General features: G+C 39.7%; 1 protein-coding gene across 1 annotated transcript in view; it reads right to left on the bottom strand.

Moving 5' to 3' along the window:
* KIF11 (kinesin family member 11) overlaps window positions 1-26,624 on the bottom strand; it is a 60,434-nt gene that overhangs the window by 24,372 nt on the left and 9,438 nt on the right. The window contains exons 5-14 of the mRNA XM_023226261.1: window positions 26,212-26,397; window positions 25,950-26,074; window positions 22,015-22,105; window positions 21,527-21,769; window positions 18,399-18,494; window positions 12,695-12,783; window positions 5,125-5,212; window positions 3,356-3,544; window positions 1,905-2,112; window positions 755-927 (exon numbers count right to left, since the gene is read on the bottom strand). Coding sequence (XP_023082029.1) covers window positions 755-927; window positions 1,905-2,112; window positions 3,356-3,544; window positions 5,125-5,212; window positions 12,695-12,783; window positions 18,399-18,494; window positions 21,527-21,769; window positions 22,015-22,105; window positions 25,950-26,074; window positions 26,212-26,397 — 1,488 coding nt within the window. The remainder of the gene's footprint in view (window positions 1-754; window positions 928-1,904; window positions 2,113-3,355; window positions 3,545-5,124; window positions 5,213-12,694; window positions 12,784-18,398; window positions 18,495-21,526; window positions 21,770-22,014; window positions 22,106-25,949; window positions 26,075-26,211; window positions 26,398-26,624) is intronic.

Here is a 26,624-nt window from a genome sequence, read left to right on the forward strand (position 1 = left end):
TCTAACCCTAAGAATTGTTATGTGTTCCCAGAATTCTAAAAGATATTTTTCTTGCACTATTATTACTATCATATATTACTGTAGTTTTAAAATTAACTACCCAATATCCCCTTCTGGTTGGGTCCAGGACCCCTGAGGAAAAAGTGACTTATCAATTTCTGGGCCAACTAACAAGTCCCTTGCTATCATGTGGTGCTAAACTTGCCCTTTAGTCATTAGAAGCCTCACTAATAACTCCTACTCCTAATGTTACATGAGTGAAAAAGGTTTCAAAAGTTAGTTCCATACATTTGAAAATAATCTTTCTGGGAGAGAATAAACCGTGCAGAGATCTGTCTTTAAAAATATAGACATACTCTCGGCCGGGCACGGTGACTCACGCCTATAATCCCAGCACTTTGAGAGGCTGAGGTGGGTGGATTGCTTGAGGTTAGGAGTTCGAGACCAGCCTGATCAACATGGTAAAACCCCATCTCTACTAAAAAAAATACAAAAATTAGCCAGGCATGGTGGCACATGCCTATAATCCCATCTACTCGGGAGGCTGAGGCAAGAGAATCGCTTGAACCCAAGAGGCAGAGGTTGCAGTGAACCGAGAAAAGGAGAGGATTAAGACTGTGTCTAGCAAAGCTTAAGATAAAAGAATAGCAGTTAACATTGTTTATGAAGATTTATCAAATGTAACCCTTCAAAATATTTTATCAAATACTTATCAAATGTAACCCTTCAAAAATATTTTAAAGGATGTACTAACAATCAGTTCCTGTAGTACAGTTTTACTTTCTGCTGCTAATGATTGTTCTTTTAGTATCATATTAAAAATCTGAGAAACATGAGTAGACACATTTTCTGGAATAGATGTGAGAGATCCAAGTGCTACTGTAGTAATGGTATCTAATGCAGAGACACTGGAAGACAGCAGATTACCTATAACAAACAGAAAAAAACAGAAAGATGTAAACTTTGACATAAATATATTTGATATAAACATATATATACACATATATATTAAATACAGTTCAAACCATTTCAAAGAAGTTGGCAAAAGTATACCCTTGTAGAATTTGTAATAACGAGCTTAAAAGAACTGGCTCACTACATAAGCAAGGAATTATTTAAATATACATTACATAATTTCCATAGTGCTCTGTAAGCCCTTAACATATTTGTAAGTGTATCAGACCCATAACTGTAATTCATAGTGCACAAAGAATTAGAATATTCTACAATTAATCTCTGACTAAAAATAATATACAGAATTATGGTAAGTTTACAGAAGAAAAGAAAAACTGGAAATCAATACCAAAATGTATTGATTGTGCTTGGCTTAATGAGACTAGAGTCTAGATGATTTTTTAAATTTTTATATTTCTGGATGTCCAAATTTTCCATAATGAAGATAGTATTTCACACTAAATAAACATGCTTTTTTCTAAAGGGAGATAACAGAACAGTTAAAAACAATGAGATACAAACATATTCTGACAATATAGCAAACCATCAAGATATACATGCCCCCACCCCAAATAAAAAGTTGCAGAATGTTTATGCACAGAAAATTTCTAGAAAAAGGCCCAAGAAATTTAACAATAACACCTATGGTGAATGACCCAGGGACAGGAGCCAGAGTCAGGGAAAAGGAGGACTTCTACTTCTAACGTTTATATACTTAGTTACTTAATAAATGTAACATTTTATAGAAAACAGAAGGGAGGGTGGGGAGGGAAAAAGATTTGTTTTAATTCAGACAGTAAAGCATTAATCTTCAGCCTGAACAAATAGTTTGTGCATGGTAGAGAGTATTGGTGACACTGTCATCTATGTTTCACAAAATTGAATTATCAGTTTTGAAATCAACATCACACTTAACACATCAAGACTAGAACAGAACAGCCTGAACTTACCAAATAAGGTCTTATGTACTTCTAGCATGGCCTTTTGTTTTGAGCTACCATCCTTAATTAATTCTTCCATATTATTAAACAGACTATTCAGGTTTTTGCCAAAAATATCCTGGGCTTCTGCATTGTGTTGGTCAACTGCCTTCTTACGATCCAGTTTGGAATGGAGATCAGATACATCTTTTGTAGTTTCTTCAACTGTGTTAAGCAGCTGTATTTTTAAAAATAAGTGTTAGACAAAATGGATATGATGAAAAGAATCTAATGAAAGTATCTACATAAGGATTTATCATGATAAGAACTAGTAAATTTTCTAGCCTGACCAACATGGTGAAATCCCGTCTCTACTAAAAATACAAAAATTAGCCGGGCGTGGTGGTACACACTTGTAGTTCCAGCTGCTCAGGAGGCTGAGGCAGAAGAATTGCTTGAACGTGGGAGGTGGAGCTTGCAGTGAGCCAAGATTGTGCCACTGTCACTCCAGGCCGGGCGACAGACAGAGAGACAAAGCAAGAGTCTGTCTCAAAAAAAAAAGTACAACTAATAAAAAATTAAATACCTTCAACATCTTTCATCATTAGAACATACTAAATTTCTTTTTTTTTTTTGAGACAGTCTTGCTCTGTTACCCAGGCTGGAGTGCAATGGCATGATCTCAGCTCACTGCAATCTCTGACTCCTGGGTTCAAGCAATTCTCTTGCCTCAGCCTCCCGAGTAGATGGGATTATAGGCATGTGCCACCATGCCTGGCTAATTTTTGTATTTTTTTTAGTAGAGATGGGGTTTTACCATGTTGGTCAGGCTGGTCTTGAACTCCTAACCTCAAGCAATCCACCCACCTCAGCCTCCCAAAGTGCTGGGATTACAGGTGTGAGGTGAGACACTGTGCCCGGCCAGAACATACTCAATTCTTAATGACTAATTAGGTTCAATCATCCCCACAAAGAAAAAGCATCACAACATCACATTCTAAATGTCTACAAAATATATTATAAAGTTATGTTCTATTTTCTTTTTTCTTTCTTTTTTTTTTTTGAGACAGAGTTTTGCTCTCATTGCCCAGGCTGGACTGCAATGGCACAATCACGCCCAGCTAATTTTATATTTTTAGTAGAGATGGGTTTCTCCATTTTGGTCAGGCTGGTCTTGAACACCTGACCTCAGGTCATCCACCCACCTCGGCCTCCCAAACTGCTGGGATTACAGGCATGAGCCACCACGCCTGGCTAAGTTATGTTCTATTTTCCAAACTCCAGGAGCAGGAGTAGTTTTTTCATAAGTCAACATCTCCACTAAGAAAAATATGGATGAAATAGTAAAATAATATTTTTTAAATGGACAGAAATACCATTTTGGGTGAATAAACAGAATATCATAATTAATGCTTAAGCACAGACATTATTTCTATCCATTCTCTATTTAATATGAGTATAAATCAATACAAGGAACAAACCTTGCTGGCAGCATCATGAAGTTTCTCCTCAGTACTTTCCAAAGCTGATGTGATATATTCTTCTTTAACAAGTTGTAATTTAGTTTCTTGCAAATGTTTCTGAGTGGTTTCAAGTTCTTGTGTTTTATTTTGCAGGTCACATTTACACTGGTCAAGTTCATTTTTATTATCCATAAACAACTCTGTAACCTAAATAAAACGTAGAATTTAAAAAATGCTGATCTGGTTGGTAGGGTATCTGGCTAGTTCACAAGATTAGAAAAATGAAACAAATTATTTCCATGCAAAAGCTGTAACAAGTTACCCAGTAGATTAACACAAATATGTCATCTGGTTTCTTTCTGCAATCTTACTCAACACTTTGAGATTAAACAATAGGTTTGGGGTAGTACCATTAATTCTTCAGGTTCCTTCAACATTGCCAATGGATTTGAATATAACAGTGTTAGTGTGGCCTGGCAAGGTGATTCATGCCTGTAATTCCAGCACTTTGGGAAGCCAAGGCAGGAGGATCACTTGAGCCCCAGAGTTTGAGACCAGCCTGGGCAACATAGCGAGACTCCATCTCTACAAAAAAATAAAATAATTAGCCAGGTATGGTGGTGCATGCCTGAAGTCCAGCTACTCAGGAGGTTGAGGCGAGAGAGTTGCTTGAGACCAGAAGTTTGAGGCTACAGTAAGATATAATTATGCCACTGCACTGTAGCCTGGGCATCAGAGCAAGACCCCGTCTCTAAAAATAATTAAAAATGGCCAGGCATGGTGGCTCACGCCTGTAATCCCAGCACTTTGGAAGGCCGAGGCGGGTGGATCACGAGGTCAGGAGATCGAGACCATCCTGGTTAACACCGTGAAACCCCGTCTCTACTAAAAATACAAAAAATTAGCCGGGCGCAGTGGTGGGTGCCTGTAGTCCCAGCTAGTCGGGAGGCTGAGGCAGGAGAATGGCGTGAACCCGGGAGGTGGAGCTTGCAGTGAGCTGAGATCACGCCACATTCCAGCCTGGGTGACACAGTGAGACTCTGTCTCAATAATAATAATAATAATAATAATAAATAAATAAAGGTATTAATATGAGAGTGGCCCTGAAAGGTCAGGCCTCTTGCCTACCCTAGTTATATTACTTTTCTTTAATATCCAGTCTCTCCCAATATCTGTATTCCTTCATCTGATAAACATGTTAACAAAAATGCTTCAGCATTCACTATCAAACAATTCAGTTAATTTTTTGTAATGTTTCATTAATATAAGCTGTCAGCTTTTTTGATGTGATTGATGATAGTAAAAAATCATGATATAACTTACTTTCAGTATAAGGGTCAGAAAAATAAAATCTTTCTTTTTTTTTTTCTTTTTATAAAATCTTAAAGAAGGAGCTGGGTGCGGTGGCTCATGCCTGTAATCTGAGCATTTTGGGAGGCCGAGATGGGTGGATCATGAGGTCAGGAGTTCAAGACCAGCCTGGCCAGCATGGTGAAACCCTGTCCCTACTAAAAATACAAAAAAATTAGCCGGGCACGGTGGCACACGCCTGTAATCCCAGCTACTTGGGAGGCTGAGGCAGGAGAATCGCTTGACCCCAGGCGGCGAAGGTTACAGTGAGCCGAGATCACACCACTGCACTCCAGCCTGGGTGACAGAGCGAGACTCCATCTAAAATATATATATAGAGAGAGAGAGAAGGAAAAAATATTAGGTCTTTCACATTCTAACATTTTCTTTCAATATTTGCTTTTCACATAACAGTAAATATCATTTTAAATGCTTACCCTATTCAGCTCCTCCTCAACAGCACCAATTTTTTCAATCAATTCTACAATCTGCTCTTCTTGAACAGTTAATTTTCCACTCATGACCCTAAAATAAAGTTTAATATGAGTTTAACAGTTAATATTTTTTCTAACTCCCACAAAATGTATTCCAACACAATTGTGACAGCTACACAAACTCATTTCCAACATTTATCACCATCACTTGATACCCAAGTGTCACCTGATACCCAAGTGTCACTTGATACCTAAGTGTCAATAAGCAATAAATACAAATTACAAAGAACAAATTATATTCCTTGTCTTTGTTTTATAAATGAAATATTTTTCCCTTGCCCTAAATTCTGAAACTAAGAATCCCTACCTATGAAGGGAAAAGTATGTGTGTACCAAATTTGAGAAGCTAGAAAGCTAACAGAGGACTGAGTGTAACATAAAGTAGAGAGAAAAGGGAATACAACCTAAGTGTCTATAATCAGGCATACAGAATATAAATATGCCCCACAGAATGTTGGAAAAATGTGGGACTAGGCCGGACGCAGTGGCTCACGCCTGTAATCCCAGCACTTTGGGAGGCCAAGGCGGGCGGATCATGAGGTCGGGAGATCGAAACCATCCTGGCTAACACGGTGAAACCCCGTCTCTACTAAAAATACAAAAAATTAGCCAGGTGTGGTGGCAGGCGCTGTAGTCCAAGCTACTCGGGAGGCTGAGGCAGGAGAATGGCATGAACCTGGGAGGAGGAGGTTACAGTGAGCTGAGATCATGCCACTGCACTCCAGCCTCGGCAACAGTGAGACTCCGTCTCAAAAAAAAAAAAAAAAAAAAAAAAAGTAAGAAAAGAAAAAGAAAAATGTGGGACTTGAAGGCATCAGGTATTTCAGAAGGAAGGGGTAAGATTAGGGGTTAAAAACTGAGACTTAAAGTATGTATACAGAGCAATTATACCCCCTGCTGCTGCAACATGCACACACACCAGCACAAACACCACCCTCACACCACCACATAACCCTCATGAGAACAAAGGATTACTCTCTAGAGCAGAGTTTCTCAGCCTCAGCACTAGTGGATCAAATAATTCTTCATTGTGGGGATGTCCTGTACATTTTAGGATGTTCAGTACCATCCAAGTCATGACAATAAAAAATGTCTGTGGACCCTGCCAAATGTCCTCTGGGGGACAAAATCACCCACCACCACCACTCCCCAAACACCACTTCCGTTGAGAGCCACTAGTCTACAGGAATTGCAGCAGAATTTCCAGGTTCACTTTCACTAGACACCATGGATTGTAGAAGGTTTAGGGACTAGAAATGAGCATTTAGGTGTAAATCTACATACTAAAAGGATGGGATCCTCAGCCTCCTATACCCATTCTAATCAAAAAATATCAGCAGCTAGAAAAATCTCCAAGCAAACTGGATAAGTCTTCTCAGGAAAGACTGAGGCCTTTTCCAAAAGAAAAAAAAATCCAACAAAGAATGATATCTGATGGAAGCCCAGACTTAAGACTGAGATCATCAGTTTTTCATCTGTAGTGAACTCACAGGTCCATAATCCTCACCCATGTACAAAGCTTCTAATCCATCTTAATTGCCAGCCAAAAGTCATTAGACATTTGAAGAAAATAAATACAAATGACAGATATCACAACAGGGAAAAAAAGATCCCAAAGGAAAGAAAAACAGAAAAGAAAACGTTAATAACATTAATAATGTTCCCGAGATAAGGAACAGATCTGTAAAATAAGAGGATGCTATAGTTTTCAAAAGGAGGGACAAAGATGGCAGAAAAGAGTTTTCAGAAACTAAAAATTTGACAGCAAAAATGAAATTCAACAAAAATATTAGAAGATGAAATCAAAGTCAAAAGAAGTCATAAAAAGTAAAATAGAACAATGCTTTTCTCAAGCACAAAGCTCACAGATCTTCCAAACCCACTTTAATGGGTCTCTGATTTCTTGAGTATTAGTAAGTTTCAGAAGTGAATGCCTATATGTGCTCATCTAATTCTTTGATAACAACCAACAATTTTATATTTCACATTATGCTTAAATGACAAAGATTCTTCCGTGAATACAAATTCCCTTAACATATTAGCTAAAGATATTGTTAATTAAAGGAAGAGCTAGAAAAGAGCTGTAAGAGAAGAGTTAATTCTAATAGTCTTTTGATTAAATATATTAGCTTTTTATTAGAAATGGATCTTCTACGGCTGGGCGCCGTGGCTCACACCTATAATCCCAGCACTTTGGGAGGCTGAGGCGGGAGGATCATGAGGTCAGCAAATCAAGACCATCCTGGCTAACACGGTGAAACCCCATCGCTACCAAAAATACAAAAACAAAATTAGCAGGGCATGGTGGCGGGCGCCTGTAGTCCCAGCTACTCAGGAGGCTGAGGCAAGAGAATGGCGTGAACCTGGGAGGTGGAGCTTGCAGTGAGCCAAGATCGCACCACTGCACTCCAGCCTGGGTGACAGAGCGAGACTCCGTCTCAAAAATAAAAAATAAAATAAAATAAAATAAATAGAAATGGATCTTTTATGCAAAATGAGATTATTTGAAATGGTTTTCTTATAGTGAATGCCAAAGGGTAAGACAATATTGTTATTGTATGGATGAGATGATTCTGACATGGTTTTAAAACGTCTATTAAGCTTGGCTTAAATAAAGCATTATCCTGTTTTAAATGTTGGCTGTAGTTTTTGTGATTCTTCTCTGACTGACACTGTACTAATTCCAAAAGCTTTTTCAGACAAAACTATCTCAGATTATGCCTCATGTCTATTAGAGAACAAACACCTAAGATTTTTACAAGGGTTTTTAGTTTTAGGTTTTACATTTAAGTTTTTAATCCATCTTGAGTTGATTTCTGTATACGGGCGTTAAGGAAGGGGTCCAGTTTCAATCTTCCGCATATGGCTAGCCAGTTATCCCAGCACCATTTATTGAACAGGTAGTTTTATCCCCATTGCATGTTCTGTCGAAGATCAGACGGCTGTAGGTGTGTGGCTTTATTTCTGGGCTCTCTATTCGGTTCCACTGGTCTGTGTCTGTTTTTGTGCCAGTATCGTGATGTTGTGGTTACTGTAGCCCTGTAGTAGTCAGGTAATGCGATGCCTCCAGCTTTGTTCTTTTTGCCTAGGATTGTTTTGGCTATTTGGGCTCTTTTCCACTTCCATGTGAACTTTACAATAGTTTCTTCCAATTCTGTGAAGAATGTCATTGGTAGTTTGAGAGGAACAGCATTCAATCTGTAAATTGCTTTTGGTGGTATGGCCATTTTAACAATATTGAACCTTCTTATCCATGAGCATGGAATGTTTTTCCATTTGTTTGTGTCAACTCTGATTTCTTTCAGCAGTGTTTTATAATTCTTACCGTAGAGATCTTTCACCTCTCTGGTTAGTTGTATTCCTAGGTATTTTACTGTTTTTGTGGCTATTGTGAATGGGATTGCGTTCCTATTTGGCACTCAGCTTGGACATTATTAGTATATAGGAATGCTACTGATTTTTGTACAACGATTGTGTATCCAGAAACTCTGCTTAAATTGTTTATCAGATCTAGGAGCTTATGGACAGAGACTATGAAGTTTTCTAGGTATAAAATTATATAGGCCCGGCTGGGCACGGTGGCTAACACCTGTAATCCCAGCAGTTTGGGAAGCAGAGGTGGGCAGATCACTTGAGATCAGGAGTTCAAGACCAGCCTGGTCGACATGGTGAAATCCCATCTCTACTAAAAATACAAAAATTAGCCATGCGTAGTGGCGGGCACCTGTAATCCCAGCTACTTAGGAGGCTGAGGCAGGAGAATTGCTTGAATGTGGAAGGCAGAGGATGCAGTGAGCCAAGATCATGCCACTGCACTCCAGCTTGGGCAAGAGAGCAAGACTTCATCTCAAAAAAAAAAAAAGGTGGTATAGGCCCTGACAAAGATTTTCATGATGAAGATGCTAACAGCAATTGCAACAAACCAGAAATTAACAAATGGGAGGTAATTAAACTAAAGAGCTTCTGCATAACAAAAGAAACTATCACAGGGCATGGTGGCTCACACCTGTAATCCCAGCACTTTAGAAGGCTGAGGTGGATGGATCACCTGAAGTCAGGAGTTTGAGACCAGCCTGGCCAACATGGTGAAACCATATCTCTACTAAAAATACAAAAATTAGCCGGGCATGATGGCAAGCACCTGTAATCCCAGCTACTTAGGAGGCTGAGGCAGGAGAATTGCTTGAACCTGGGGGGCAGAGTTTGCAGTGAACCAAGATTGTGCCACTGCAGTCCACTCTGGGCAAAAGAGCAAGACTCCATCTCAAAAAAAAAAAATAAATAAAACACACACAGAGAAATACTATTCGAGCCAGCAATCCCATTACTGGGTATATACCCAAAGGAATATAAATTGTTCTACCATAAAGACACATGCACACATATGTTCATCATAGCACTATTCACAACAGCAAAGACGTGGAATCAACCTAGCTATTCATTCACAGTAGACTGGATAAAGAAAATGTGGTACATATACACCATGGAATACTACACAGGCATAAAAAAGGCAAGATGGCCAGGTGCAGTGGCTCATGCCTGTAATCTCAGCACTTCAGGAGACTGAGGTGAGTTGATCACTTGAGGCCAGGAATTCAAAACCAGCCTGGCCAACATTGTGCATGGTGAAACCCCGTCTCTACTTAAAAAAAAAAAATTCGCTGGGCATGGTGGCAGGCGCCTGTAATCCCAGCAACTCGGGTGGCTGGGGTAGGAGAATCGCTTGAAACTAGGAGGCAGAGGTTGCAGTGAGCCGAGATCACACCACTGCACTCCAGCCTGGGTGACAGAGCAAGACTGTCTCAAAAAAAAAAAAAAAACACAAGATCATGTCCTTTGCAGCAACATGGATGGAGCTGGATGCTGGATGCCATTGTCCTAAACAAACTGACACAAGAACAGAAAACCAAACACTGAATGTTTTCACTTATAAGTAGGAGCTAAACCCTGAGTACACATGGACACGAAGAAGGGAACAATAGTCACCTGGGCCTCTTTGAGGGTGGAGGGTAAGAGGAGAGTAAGGATTGAAAAGCTATCCATCAGGTTCTATGATTATTATCTGGGTGACAAAATAATATATACACCAACTCCTGTTACATGCAATCTATCTATAGAACAAACCTGCACATGTACCCCTGAAACTAAAATAAAAGTTAAAAAAAAGAGCAAACACCATATTTTAAATCATGGGATTAAACAAACGAAAACCAAAGTTACTTCTTAAGTTCAAAAATAAAATCAGAAAGATGAAAGCCAGTAATCGATATCATTTCTAAAGATTACAGACCAGGACTGAGTGCCTCACCACTTACTTTTTACTTCGAAAGCATCAAAAAAAGAACACCTCCTTTAGAGGTGGTAAACTGTTATCTAACCCACAATTTTACATTGTTCTGATTCTAGGGCATCTTACACATTCATGGAATATATTATGACAGCTGGAAATAACACAGAAAAAAGTAAGTTTATTAAATGATTTATATACTATTAGAGTATACTAAAATGCTTCTGGTTATTACTAATTAGGTCCAATATCTTTTATCACTATTAACTTTTAAAAAATGCTCTGTGAAAGTCTTGCTTCCTAATATCTTCAAGGATAAACACAATCAGGAATTTTCAAGTTATAGTCCTTAGCATCCCTCTTGCCTTCTTCCCCTTGTTTTCTCTGTTATTATTGTTGTTTTATATAATGGTCCTCAATAAAAGCTTTCCTTTGAACAACTACTCCATGGCTTTAAAAAGTGAACAGATTAATGGTTGCCAGGGGTTAGGAATCATGAAGAAGATGGACTGAGTGTGACTATAGTGAATTAGCAAGAGAGTTCCTTGTGATGATAGGATAGTCTGTATCTTGATTACAGTGGTGGTTACACAAATCTATACAAGTGACAAAATGGCACAGAAGTATATACACATGTTGATATGGTCTGGCTCTCTGTCCCCACCAAAATCTCATGTTGAATTATAATCCCATGTTGAAGGAGAGGCCTGGTGGGAGATAACTGAATGATAAAGATGGACTTCCCCCTTGCTATTCTCATGATAGCAAATGAGTTCTCAGAAGATCTGGTTGTTTAAAAGTGTGCAGCGCTCTCCTCTTCACTTTCTCTCTCCTGCCACCATGTGAAGATGTGCTTGCTTCCCCTTAGCCCTTCTACCAGGATTGTCAGTTTCCTGAGGCCTCCCCAGCCATGCCTCCTGTACAGTCTGTTGAACTGTGAGCCAATTAAACCTCTTTTCTTTACAAATTACCCAGTCTCTGTGGTTCTTTATAGTAGTATAAGAACAAACTAATATACATATTGTATCAAGGTCAATTTCCCAGCTTTGATATTGTACTATAATTATTTGTTATTTATTTTATTATTTTCTTTTTTTTTTTTGAGATGAAGTCTCACTCTTCTTCCCCAGGCTAGAGTGCAATGGTGCTATCTCAGCTCACGGCAACCTCTGCCTCCCAGGTTCAAGCGATTCTCCTGCCTCTGCCTCCCAAGTAGCTGGGATTATAGGCCTGCCACCACGCCCGGCTAACTTCTGTATTTTTAGTAGAGACAGGGTTTCACCATGTTGGCCAGGCTGGTCTCGAACTCCTGACCTCAGGTGATCCACCCGCCTCAGCCTCCCAAAGTGCTGGGATTACAGGCGTGAGCTACGGCGCCCAGTCTATTTTTTATGTATCTTTTTTTTTTTTTTTTTTTTTGAGACAGAATTTTGCTCTCGTTGCCCAGGCTAGAGTGCAATGGCGCTATCTCGGTTCACCACAACCTCTGCCTCCCAGGTTCAAGCAAATCTCCTGCCTCAGCCTCTGGAGTAGCTGTGATTACAGGCATGTACCACCACACCCAACTAATTTTGTGTTTTTAGTAGAGATTGGGTTTCTCCATGTTGGTCAGACTGATCTCAAACTCCCAACCTCAGGTGATCCGCCTGCCTTGGCCTCCCAAAGTGCTGGAATTCACAGGCGTGAGCCACCACACCCAGCCTTGTACTATAATTATATAAGAGATAACCACTGAGGAAGACTGGGTGAAGAATACATGAAACCTCTCTTGTACTCTTCTTGAAACTTCATATGAATTAATGATTTAAAAATTAAAAGTTAGTAAAGATTTTATAAAAAGTGTTTGATAGCTACTTGTTAATGTCAAAACAAAATAGAAGCCTAGGCAGCATGGCGACACCCTGTCTCTACAAAAAAATGCAAAAATTAGCTGGGTGTGGTGGCTCATGCCTGTAACCCCAGCTACTTGGGAGGCTGAGGCAGGAGGATCACTTGAGCCCAGGAGATTGAGGACGTAGCGAGCCAAGATTGTGCCATTGCACTCCAGCAGGGTCAGCCTCAAAAGAAAACACACACACACACACACACACACACACACACACGAAATGAAGTATTTATCGGCACTTGATATAAAGATTTTACTTACTGCTACATAAGTTTTATTTCAAATAGCCTGTTATCAGAAATGCTTATTCTTGGAAATTAACTCCATAGCCAAGGGCTTACCTAAAATTTTCTTCAGAAATGTACACTCCATTTTTCTCACGGGCTGCAGCAAGATCTCGTTTTAAACGCTCTATCTCCTCTGTATACTCCTACACAAGAGGAATGTTGAAGGTGTCAGTTTAGTACTTTTATTCATTCAGTTTGGGAAGGATGTGCAACAAATAAAATGTAAAGTTAGCCTTTTTATGTCTTTTAAAACATAAAGAAGTATGATAAAAAGTTATAACCATACTTGTTAATCAATATTAATTTGTGTAGAAATAAAGTCTTTCAAAGCTCCTTTTTAAATGCACTCATTCTAAAAATATGGACTTCCCAAGAAAAACCACAACCTCCAGTACCCAGGTTGGTAGCAGTATTTCACACTAAAATGAACCAGGATTCCTTAGAAAAGCATCTGATCCCAGGACTGAAGTAGGAAATACTCAAGATGAATACGGAACATCTTGTCAAATAACACGAGGAAAGAAGCTAAACAAAGACTACTAGGCTAATGAAAAGGACTCAAGAAGCCACCTGAAGAGGTAACCCCTTAATATAATTTGGCTCTGTGTCCCCACCCAAATTTCATCTTGTAGCTCCCATAATTCCCACTTGTTGTGGGAGGGACCGGGTGGGAGATGATTGAATCGTAGGGGCGGATCTTTCCCATGCCGTTCTCATGACAGTAAATGGGTCTCACGAGATCTGATGGTTTTATTTATTTATTTGTTTATTTATTTTTTGAGATGGAATCTTGCTCTGTCTCCCAGGCTGGAGTGCAGTGGCCCGATCTCAGCTCACTACAACCTCTGCCTCCCAGGTTCAAGCAATTATCCTGCTCAGCCTCCCGAGTAGCTGGGACTACAGGCGTCCGCCACCACTCCCGGCTACTTTTTGTATTTTTCGTAGAGACGGGATTTGACCATATTGGCCAGGCTGGTCTCGAACTCCTGACCTTGTGATCCGCCCGTCTTGGCCTCCCAAAGTGCTGGGATTACAGGCTTGAGCCATCGTGCCCGGCCCTGATGGTTTTAAAAATGGGAGTTTCTCCGCACAAGCACTCTCTCTTTGCCTGCTGCCACCCACGTAAGATGTGACTTGCTCCTCCTTGCCTTCCACTATGATTATGAGGCCTCACCTGGCCACGTGGAACTCTAAGTCCAATAAACCTCTTTCTTTTGTAAATTGCCCAATCTTGGGTATATCTTTATCAGCAGCATGAAAACAGAATAACATACCCCTGGCCAAAGATGAGCCAATCTGAGCATCAGTGAGGAGAAAAACTACAGTCGGTTAACACAAACAATTTAAATCTATGAGATTATAATGACACTAGGAAACCAACTCATTATTCTCAAAACTGGCAAATAAAGGAAATTAATCAAGCATGTGTCCTGCCTTTCCTATAAGAACTATACCTCTAAGTAGATGAGAGAAAGAACCTCTTAATAGAAGCACAGGTTGAACATCCCTAATCTGAAAACCTGAAACCCAAAAGTTTGGGTCCAAAAGTCCCAAACTTTTTGAGCACCAACATGACACCAGAAATGGAAAATTTTGCACCTGATCTCATGTGACAGGTCACAGTTAAAACACTGTCTAATACACAAAATTATTCAACATATTGCATAAAATTACTTGCAGGCTATGTATATATGGTTATATGAAACAAAAATGAATTTCATATTTAGACTTGGGTCCCATCCCCAATATACCTTATTATGTATACGCAAATATTCCAAAATCCAAAATATCTGAAATCCAAAACACTTCTGGTCCCATGCATTTCAGATAAGGGATATTCAACCTGAGGTTTAGCAATCAATTAAGAAAGAATAATTTAATTCAAATATTACCATCTTGCAACCTTAGAAAACTATTGACCAAGTCACTGAATATTGTCATTGCCCATAAAAAAGACAAAGAACCGGCCAGGCGCGCTGGCTCACGCCTGTAATCCCAGCACTTTGGGAGGCCGAGGCGGGCGGATCACAAGGTCAGGAGATCAAGACCATCCTGGCTAACACGGTGAAACCCTGTCTCTACTAAAATACAAAAATTTAGCCGGGCGTGGTGGCGGGCGCCTGTAGTCCCAGCTACTGGGGAGGCTGAGGCAGGAGAATGGCGTGAACCTGGGAGGCAGAGCTTGCAGTGAGCCGAGATGGTGCCACTGCACTCCAGCCCGGGCAACAGAGTGAGACTCCATCTTAAAAAAAAAAAAAAAAAGAGAACCAGACATTATATACTTCTAAATGGAAGAAGACACTACTGCTTATGAATTAGTTTTGCCAAAAATAAATAAGACAAAATTTGAATTTAATTAAGCCTCAAGATTCAGCTACCAATTTACAGAAAATACGAAGAACAGAGGAACACATCAAAAGATACTATGGTAAAACTCTACAGGACAAACATACAGATATTTCCACAAATAAATTATAAGAGGAAATAAATATATACACACATGTATATGTTACATATACATGTGTATGTTACATACATATAAATATGCAATATATGTACATGCTATATATATATAAATATATAAACATCAAATAAGCACATTAAAAAGATGCTCAACATCATTAGCCTTTAGAAAAATTCAAGTTAAAAACCACGATGAGATATCTATCACCTACCACACCTATCAGAATGACTAAAATAAAGTTACAACACCAAATGCTGGTGAGGATGTGAAGAAACTAGATCACTCATACACTGTAAAATGATATAGTCAATTTGAAAAACAGGCAGTTCCCTAAAATAATAAACATTCAATTATTATACAACCCAGCAATTGCACTCTTGGGCAATTATCCAAGAGAAATAAAAATTTATGTTTACATAAATACCTATAAATGAATGTCAATAGCAGTTTTGTTTGTAATAGCAAAAAAACTGAAATCAGCTCATATGTCATTCAATAAGTGAATAGTTACAAAAACTGTATGTATGGTACATACTCACCATGGACTACTACTTAGTACTAAAAAAGAAAGATCTGCTGGGTGCGGTGGCTCACGCCTATAACCCCAGCACTTTGGGAGGCCAAGGTGGGTGGATCACAAGGTCAAGAGTTTGAGACCAGCCTGGCGAACATGGTGAAACCCCGTCTCTACTAAAAATACAGAAAATTATCTGGACATGGTGGCAAACACCTGTAATCCCAGCTACTTGGGAGAGTGAGGCAGGAGAATCGCTTGAACCCGGGAGGCAGAGGTTGCTGTGAGCTGAGATCGCACCACTGCACTCCAGCCTGGGCAACAGAGTGACACTCTGTCTCCAAATAAATAAATAAATAAATAGGGCGATCTCAGACCTTTACATAATATATGATTCCAATCAATAACAGTCTTGAAATGATAGAGGACAGATTATTGGGTACTAGGAAGGGAGGGAGATGGTGGGAAGAAAAGTGGTAACAAAAGGGCAATATGAGGGGTCCTTGTAGTGATGGAACTGTTCAGTATCTTGATTGTGGTAGTGAATACATGAACCTATACATGTGACAAAACTGTCTAGACTTAAATACACATACACACACATGTAAGGAAAACTGGGAAAGATCCGTGGATTGTTATTAATATCAATATCCCCGTGGTAATATTCTATAGTTCAAGAAAATGTACAAAGGATTTCTCTGTATTATTACTTCTTTTTTTTTTTTTTTGAGACAGAGCCTCACTCTGTGTTCCAGGCTGGAGTGCAGTGGCACGATCTCAGCTCACTGCAACCTCTGTCTCCTGGGTTCAAGCAATTCTCCTGTCTTAGCCTCCTGAGTAACTGGGATTACAGGCACGCGCCACTACGCCCAGCTAATTTTTTTATTTTTAGTAGAGATAAGGGTTTCACTCTGTTGGCCAGGCTGGTCTCGAACTCCTGATCTAAAACAATCCGCCTACTTCGGTCTCCCAAAGTGCTGGGATTACAGGCATGAGCCATTGTGCCTGGCCTGTTTTCTCTGTATTATTTCTTATAACTGTATGTGAATCTATAATTATCTCAATAATAAAAACTTTATTTAAAAAAAAACCCACCAAGGAAAGGAAAAAGTAAAGCCAGACTGGGAGGAAATATTTGCAAATCATATCTCATTAAGGGCTTGCATCTAGACTACATGAACTCTTTACAACTTAATAAGAAGACAAACCAATTAAAATTGGGGAAAGCATTTGAATAGACATTTCACCAAAAAAGATAAGCAAATAGATAATAAGCACAAGAAAAGATGTTCAACATCATTAGTCATTAGGGAAATGCTAATTAAAACCATACTGGAGCCAGGTGTATTGGCTCACGCCTGTGATCCCAGCACTTTGGGAGACTGAGGCAGGCGGATCACAAGGTCAAGAGTTCAAGACCAGCCTGGGCAACATGGTGAAACCCCATCTCTACTAAAAGTACAAAAATGAGCTGGGCGTGGTGGTGCACACCTGTAGTCCCAGCTACTCGGGAGACTGAGGTCGAAGAATCGCTTGAATCTGGGAGGCAGAGGTTGCAGTGAGTCAAGATCGTGCCACTGCGCTCTAGCCTGGGCGAAAGAGCGAGACTTCATCTCAAAAAAAAAAAAGAAAACAAAAACAAAACAAGTGTTGAAAAGGAGGTGGAGAAATTGCAGACCTCATAAACTGCTGTAGGAAATACAAAGTGGTAGAACTACTTGGAAAAGTTTCTTAGAGCATAAACTTACTATACAACCCAGAAATTAAATCCCTAGATATCTACCCAAGAGAAATGAAAACACATCAACACAAAAGACTTGTACAGAAATGTTCACAATGGCATTATTGGAAATGCTCCAAATGTCATATTATCAGCACATAATTGAATATTATTCAGCAATAAAAAGAAATAAACTACTGATACATGTTATAAATGGAACCCCAAATGTTATGCTAGGCAAAAGAAACTGGATGCAAAAGACCAAATATTACATGATTCCATTTATAGGAAATGTCCAGAAAAGGCAAATCTATAGACAGAAAGCAGTTCAGTGGCCACATGATCGTAAAGGAGCAAAGGGAAACTGGATAGTGATACAAATTTTCTAAAACTAGATTGTGGTTATATTCCACAACTCTGTAAATGCACTATAAATCATTGAATTGTATGCTTACATTAGGGGGTGGATGTTATGGCATGTAAATTATACCTCAAAAATGCAAATAAATAAATTTTGTAAATGTAAATAAATGAAAATTTTGTTAAGAGTACCAACTCAGTTGATAAAGTTGGTAAAGTCAACATATTAGCATTAGAAAAAAAATATGTTAACACGTAAGATATTTAGTTTAAATCACTATATAAGAAGCCTTCCATGGGCAATTTACAAATGTTGTTTAACAATTATCTCCCACTTAAGTTTCTTTTTTTTTTTTTTTCTTTTTTTTTGAGACAGAGTCTCGCTCTGTCCCCCAGGCTGGAGTGCAGTGGCCGGATCTCAGCTCACTGCAAGCTCCGCCTCCCGGGTTCACACCATTCTCCTGCCTCAGCCTCCTGAGTAGCTGGGACTACAGGCGCCCGCCACCGCGCCCGGCTAATTTCTTGTATTTTTAGTAGAGATGGGGTTTCACTGTGGTCTCCATCTCCTGACCTTGTGATCCGCCCGCTTCGGCCTCCCAAAGTGCTGGGATTACAGGCGTGAGCCACCGCGCCCGGCCAAGTTTCTTATTTTCACATTTGTCAAGCAAGATTACATTACGCTACAAAAATTCACAGTTACCTTAATAAGAGCTTTTTTGGTGAGCTTCTGATTCACTTCAGGCTTATTCAATATGTTCTTTGCTCTATGAGCATATTCCAATGTACTCAGTGTTTCCTGTCACAGAAAGGAAAGGTCAATTAGTGAAGATATTGTGAGAATAATGTAGTTCTGTTATCTAAAATATGTTATATAATAACTTACAAGTAATATTTTATAGTTGTATCTAATTTTAAAATCTAGTCATTAAGACTACTATGCCCAACCTTTAAAAAGGAAGTTGTTCAATCCTTTTTTCCCTTCTCTTCAATTTTCATAGTCTTGACCCTTAGGATAATTTCCTTTAGACTATTCTTAAACTCAATGATGGCTCACATTTGTAATCCCAGCACTTTGGAGGCCAAGGCATGAGGGTCACTTGAGTCCAGGAGTTCGAGACAAGCCTTGGCAACATAGGGAGACCCTGTTTCTACAATAAATAGATAAATATTAGTTGGGCATGGTAGCATGTGCCTATAGTCCCACCTACTCGGGAGTCTGAGGTGGGAGGAGCACTTAAGCCCAGGAGGTTGAGATTGCAGTGACTGTGCCATTGCACTCCAGCCTAGGCAACAGGTTTGTTTGTCTCAAACAAAAAAACAAAAACAAAAAAACGCAAAGCTCAATGAATCTACCAACTGATGAATAAACAAAATGTCCTATATCAGCCGGGCACAGTGGCTCACGCCTGTAATCCCAGCACTTTGAAAGGCCAAGGCAGGTGGATCATGAGGTCAAGAGTTTGAGACCAGCCTGGCCAACATGGTGAAACCCTGTCTCTACTAAAAATACAAAAAGTAGCCAGGCGTGGTGGCAGGCGCCTGTAATCCCAGCTACTCGGGAGGGTGAGGCAGGAGAATCACTTGAACCCGGGAGGCAAAGGTTGCAGTGAGCCAAGACCATACCACTGCACTCCATACTATAGAATATTATTCACCCATTAAAACGAATAAAGTATTGCTGCTACAACACAGACAAACCTTGAAAACATTATGCTAAGTCAAAGAAGCCAATCACAAAAAAACTACATATTACATAATTCCATTTGTATGAAATATCCAGAATAGGCAAATCCATAGATGCAAAAAGCAGTAGTGTCCTAGAGCTGGGAGTGAGGCAAATGGAAAAGTAATTTCAATGGGTACAGGCCTTCTTTCTGGGGTTACAAAAATGTTCAAAACTTAGATTTTGGTGACAGTTGGACAGCTCTGTTAATATACTAAAATTATTAAATTAATATACTTTAAATCGGTGAATTTTATGATATGTGAATTAAATCTCAATAAAGATTTTTTTTTAATGAAGGGGAAGTTGGAGACCTTAAAAAAGCTTTTTTGTTTTTTTGAGACAAAGTCTCGCTCTGTCACCCAGGCTTGAGTGCAGTGGCGCAATCTCAGCTCACTGCAACCCCCACTTCCTGGGTTCAAGCAACTCTCCTGCCTCAGCCTCCAGAGTAGTTGGGATTACAGGCTTGTATCACCATGCCCAGCTAATTTTTTGTATTTTTTAGTAGAGATGGGGTTTCACCATGTTGCTCAGGCTGGTCTTGAACTCCTGAGCTAAGATGATCCACTCACCTCAGCCTCCCAAAATGCTGGGATTACAGGTGTAAGCCACTGTGCCCAGCCTAAAAAAGCTTTTTAAAATCCATTTAGGTCAAGCGAGGTGGCCCATGCCTATAATCGCAGCACTTTGGGAGGCTGAGGTAGGAGGATCCCTTGAGCCCAGGAGTTCAAGACCAGCCTAGGAAACATAGTGAGACCTCCGTCTCTATTTAAAACAAAACAAAACTTAGCTAGGCCTGGTGGCTCACACTTGTAGTACTAGCTACTCAGGAGGCTGTGGCTGGGGGAATCGCTTGAGTCCAGGAATTTAAGTTGCAGTGAGCCATGATCATGCTACTGTACTGCAACCTTGGCAACAGTATGAGACTCTACTTCTAAAAATAAATAAACAAACAAATAAATAAAATTTCCACTTAAGGCAGATGATAGCAATAAAATAAGACTGCCTTTTACCATCTTTGTTATTTCTCTTGGTTTTTCTCTCTGTTCTCACACATCCAACGTCATCTTCAGTGTTCTCTAAGCAGCCTTATCACAGTAGCGAGCACTCACTTTACCTGCTCCTAAGTCCTCAATTAAATCTCCATACACCACCCACTGCTAATGACCACAGCAATGTTCTTTGAAGACTGTATGGAAAAAGCCATTAAGAAACTGGCTTTTTAAGGTTAAAAACTCTTGCCAGGAAGGAAAAAGATAACTTCTTCAGGAGTGTCCTCCTCTATATGTTCATATGCAATGTCCAGATTGTTTTACATTATAGCATAGAATGAATGAAGCTAGGCCGGGCGCAGTGGCATACGCCTGTAATCCCAGAACTTTGGGAGACAAAGGCGGGTGGATCACCTGAGGTCAGAAGTTTGAGACCAGCCTGGTCAACAAGGTGAAACCACGTCTCTACTAAAAATACAAAAATCAGCTGGGTGTGGTGGCAGGTGCCTGTAATCCCAGCTACTTGGGAGGCTGAGGCAGGAAAATCACTTGAACCCGGGAGGTGGAGGTTGCAGTGAGCTCAGATCTCGTCATCGCACTCCAGCCTGGGGAATAAGAGTGGGATTCATCTCAAAAAAAAAAAAAAAAGAAGCTACTAAATGAACTTTTTTTATTCCACCATATATATATATATATATATATTATTCCACATACATATATATAAGTTTTTTTTTTTTTTTTTTTTTTGAGATGGGGTCCTCCCTCTGCCACCCAGGCTGGAGTGTAGTGGCATGATCTCAGTTTAGTGCAACTTCCGCCTCCCAGGCTTAAATGATTCTCCCACCTCAGCCCCATAAATAGGTGGGACCACAGGTGTGCACCACCAAACCCACCTAATTTTTTGTATTTTTGGTAGAGACAGGGTTTCAGCAGGTTGCCCAGGCTGGTCTCGAACTCCTCAGCTCAAGTGATCCACCCACCTCGGACTTCCAAAGTGCTGGGTTTACAGGTGTGAGTCACTATGCCCAGCCTAGTAAATGAACTTTTAAAATATATAATAGCTAAATAAGAATTACAGCTTCTACACTTGCAGCTTGCTTTCAAAGGGTTTACCTCAAGATTGAGAGATGCAGGAGAAATTGTTGCAATTATAGATGTTCTTGTACGCCCTCCAAGAGAATCCTGGAGGATTCTAGTTAGTTTAGATTCTCGATAAGGAACATGAGGTGTTCTTTCTACAAGGGCAGTAATAACCCTTCCCAAAGTCAACAGGGATTGATTTATGTTTCCAGCTTCCCGAGCTCTCTTATCAACAGCTCCAGAACGGCCAATGTTTTCACTTCCTGCAAGATCAACCTTTAATTTCAAAAATAAAAATAAAAAGTGAGTCTATTGGATTTGGATTCAAAGACTTTCATTCTTATAGTATACATAATGTATTAAATAGTCAGCAAAATAATTTTTCTGTAATTAACAAATTTGTTCTCCCACTACAAAGCTAATCACCCAGTGACCACAAAAACTTTGTCTCAAGGGCAAAATTTCAAGCTGCTCGATAAGGTGTTTAAGAGTGAAACAGTAGTATTAAGGTGGATGCTTACCAAGTTCAACTTTCCAATTTTAACAAGCTCTTCTCCATCAATCGTAGTTTCTTTCATATGTATTGTAACAGAGAAAACTGAGTGGGAACGACTAGAAAACAATATCAAGTTGCCCAGTCATTATAATGTAAAACAGCATTTCCTGCTTCTGAAATACTGAAAATAGGAAAGGAAGATCTAAATCCACATGGGTAGAGAAAGATAACATCAGACAGGAGGTATCAAGAATATTCTGGAAGATAGGAGACGGATAGAACAGTGATTAGGATTTTGTTTTCTCCTATCTATTGCCTGCAAATGCGGCATCAATAAGAAGCTATCTGAAAAAAACTCTAAAAGACTTACAATCCTGAGGCACCTCTGAAAGCTGGATGTGGGTGGAGTCGAAACATTTGCCTGGTATGTCAAGAAGAGATGGCTTGAAATCAATCTGCTATTCATAAGAACCATTTGAAGTATGTCATTACCATAAATTCAAATGGTACCAAGCAAGGCATTAGTTTACTCTTCCACCTCCCCATCCATGTCAGCTGTTGTGTACACGCACAAGTACACTTCTCTGCTTTGAGACTGTCATCAGAAATAGGTGACTCCTATCCCATAACAGCAGAAATAGTAAACAGCCTGATTACTAAAACACTACAAGATAATCACTGCTAGATTATAAAATGTTCAAAAGTCTACCTTATGCTAAATACTGATATTCAGGCCAGGGGTGGTAGCTCATGCCTGTAATCCCAACACTTCGGGAGGCCAAGGTAGGAGGGTCACTTCAACCCAGGAGTTCGAAACCAGCCTGGGCAACATAGTGGGACTGTCATCTCTACAAAAAAATTTCAAAATTAGCTGGGCGTGGTGGTATGCTCCTACAGTTACAGCTACCCTAGAGGCTCAGGTGAGAGGATCACTTTAGCCCAGGAGGTCAAGGCTGTAGTAAGCCATGACTGAGTCACTGCACTCTAGCCTGGGTGACAAAGTGAGACGTTGTCTTGGAAAAAAACACAAACAAGCAAAAAAACAAACAAAAAACCCCAAATACTCTGCTTTTATCTTAGAGGAAAAAAATTATACAGATGACCAAAGACATTCTATCTGTATCCAATGGCATTTAGTGAACATTATCATGTTTGTTAATATCATTGACAGCTGACAGAGAATCTGCTAAGTTTCAATTTTCTTCTTTGTACTTTCATGTTACTTAAACAAAAAATTAAGTATCTTTTCTTTTTTTTGAGACTTATTGCCCAGGCTAGAGTGCAATGGCTCGATCTCAGCTCACTGCAATTTCTGCCTCCTGGGTTCAAGCAGTTCTCCTGACTCAGCCTACCAAGTATCTGGGATTACAGGCACACGCCACCACGCGCAGCTAGTTTTTGTATTTTTAGTAGAGACGGGGTTTCACCACACTGGCCAGGCTGGTCTCGAACTCTGGACCTCAAGTGATCCGCCCACCTTGGCCTCCCAGAGTGCTGGGATTACAGGTGTGAGCCATCGTGCCCAGCCAAGTAGCATTTTTATAAAAATTATTTAAAATTACAGAAAAGGAGGAAGATACAAGGAGAAACATAAATGCAAACTATAGATCTGAATTATAATATTCATCTCCACTGGGCGTGGTGCCTCACGCCTGTAATCATTTTGGGAGGCCAAGGTGGGCAGATCACGAGGTCAGGAGATCAAGACCATCCTGGCTAACACAGTGAAACCCTGTCTCTACTAAAAAATACAAAAAATTAGCTGGGCGTGGTGGTAGGCGCCTGTTGTCCCAGCTACTCAGGAGGTTGAGGCAGGAGAATGGCATGAACCTGGGAGGCAGAGCTTGCAGTGAGCCGAGATCGCATCACTTCACTCCAGCCTGGGGGACAGAGAGAGACTTTGTCTCAAAAAATAATAATAATAATACTAGGCCAGGCGCGGTGGCTCAAGCCTGTAATCCCAGCACTTTGGGAGGCCGAGACGGGCGAATCACGAGGTCAGGAGATCGAGACCATCCCGGCTGACATGGTGAAACCCTGTCTCTACTAAAAAATACACAAAAAACTAGCCGGGCGAGGTGGCGGGTGCCTATAGTCCCAGCTACTCGGGAGGCTGAGGCAGGAGAATGGCGTAAACCCAGGAGGCAGAGCTTGCAGTGAGCTGAGATCCGGCCACTGCACTCCAGCCTGGGCGACAGAGCAAGACTGCATCTCAAAAAATAAATAAATAAATAAATAAATAAATAATAATAATATTCATCTCATGTTTTTCTACCATTCCTAATCCAGATTAGGCAATTAATACAAATAAGCATTGACGTTAGCTCTAATTTGGGAAAACTGAATTAGCTTCTCCTCTTTGTCACATACATTCATAAAAAGTGACCTTTATACAAGTCTATATATAAGAAAAAAGGAAAAATAGAAATTTTATACTTTAGTGAAATGTACCTAAAGAAATTTTACCTAGTCTTCAGTTCAGTTCTCAAAATTCTACATGAAATTAAGTCATAAATCAACCACAGAATGAAATTTCCATTTTATTGGAAAGCCATTAAGTGAAAATTTAATTAAAATTTTGAAATCACCCAAAATTCCATGATCTTAATCACTTTTATGTTATATTTTTCTTTTTTCTTTAAATGGAAACTTTTTTTAGAGTTGCAACTATAATTGCTATGGCATTTTATAGAAATTTTCAACTACAAGCCAGCAAAGAAATAAGACTTGAATCCTAACAATAATTTTGTAGCTCAGAGAAACTGATATGCAGATAAATTCACTTATTTACCCAAAGTCACATACTGAATTAACTGCGAAACTGAGACTACACACAAATATCTAATTCCCAATCTGCTGCTTTTTCTATCACATTCTGAAAGACCACACACACACACATACACACACACACACACACACACACGTTTTAGTAAACTATATTTGTAGAATTTGGAATTTGTCCTGTAGGGGTCTTTACAAGAAAAAAGGAGTTCCTAACTTACGTAAATTTATGACAGGGATTTTATATTTCAATGAATAGAGAGAGGAAAATAAACAATTTTTAAAAAGGAATTTTTATATTTCAGTAAAAGATATTTAGAGAGAAAAAATCATCCCTTTCACCCCATGAAAGCCAGTGTTAGTGACCATCTGTCTCCCACATTAAAATGAAGCCATTTTAAAAGATCTGACTTCTACATTTTAAAAGACCTGACTTCTTCTAATCCTTATTCAATGCAAGGGTTTTCAAACTATATTCTAACATCAGTACGGGGCTCCACAAAAGTGCCTCAGGGACCCCTTCATAAGGCTAAGGAGGTAAGCCTCAGAGTGTCCCATTCCAAAATCAACTATAGCAGCCACATTTTATCCTGGGCTTCCATATATGATGTCACTAGAATAAAAGGATTCTTCTACTTCAAAAAAGTTTAGGCTGGGTGCGGTGGCTCACACCTGTAATCTCAGCACTTTGGGAGGCCAAGGCAGGTGGTTCACCTAAGGTCAGGAGTTCGAGACCAGCCTGGCCAACATGGTGAAACCACATCTCTACCAAAAATACAAAAATTAGCTAGGCTAGTGGCGGGCACCTGTAATCCGAGCTACTCAGGAGGCTGAGGCAGGAGAATTGCTTGAACCTGGTGGGCAGAGGTTGCAGTGAGTCGAGATTGTGCCACTGCACTCCAGCCTGGGTAACAAGAGCGAAACTTGGTCTCAAAAAAGAAAAAAAAAAAGTTTAATACTTCAGCTATGGTTCAACTTATCTTTGTTCTCCTTTCAACATTCTTCCAATATTGGTTCCTTCCCTATAAATCTCAAGCCAATTACCAATGACCCCTCCTTATAACACAAAATCTAGGTATGTGACTCACATATCCTGACCCACCCCAATTTGATTTTCTCCAAGTTTCTAATTCTTCTTAAAAGAAAATGGGGCTAGGAAAGAGACTATGGCTTTCTTACCTAGAGTATGCATTCATCAGAGTAGCTGCAGTTGTCCTTTTTGCTGCCCCCTTTTCTAAAATTTGATAGACTTCATCCTTGTTGTGTACTGTAATTTCTTCCAAACCTTTAATTATCACTCCTCTCTGACCAATACCAAAAGAACATCCATTAGATTGGTTAAAACACACACACACACACACATTTTCTCTCTCTCTCTCTGACTTCTCAAAGCCTCACACATTAAAATTCAGAGACATTTCATTCTCAAAGACTGAATTACCTTGTTACGGGGATCATCAAACATCTGTAGTCTCTCAGAAACATCAGATGATGGATTAAGAAGATCAAAAAGCTCTTCATTATAGATCTCCAACAGAGACACTTTGACTGAAAATTCAGTACCATTATCAGTAAGTTTCTCAAAAATTTGATGAAGGGTACGTGGAATTATACCAGCCAAGGGATCCTGAAATTATAATAAGGACTAATATAAAGGAAGAATGCCATTTACTGTGGCAGTTAAAATACATGGGCCTCCTGTATAACATATTTAAACATAAGTATGGCAAAGCAGGTTAAAATAAAAAAAAAGAAACAACTAAGCTAATGTTAGAGAAGTCATTTACAACAATCCGTTCAATAGTAGTCTTCACACGCTCCATAAACCTGTCACACTTCTTAGCCATCTTCATG

Source organism: Piliocolobus tephrosceles, chromosome 9 (genome assembly GCF_002776525.5).
Source record: "Piliocolobus tephrosceles isolate RC106 chromosome 9, ASM277652v3, whole genome shotgun sequence".
In the NCBI taxonomy this organism is placed as follows: Eukaryota; Metazoa; Chordata; class Mammalia; order Primates; family Cercopithecidae; genus Piliocolobus; species Piliocolobus tephrosceles.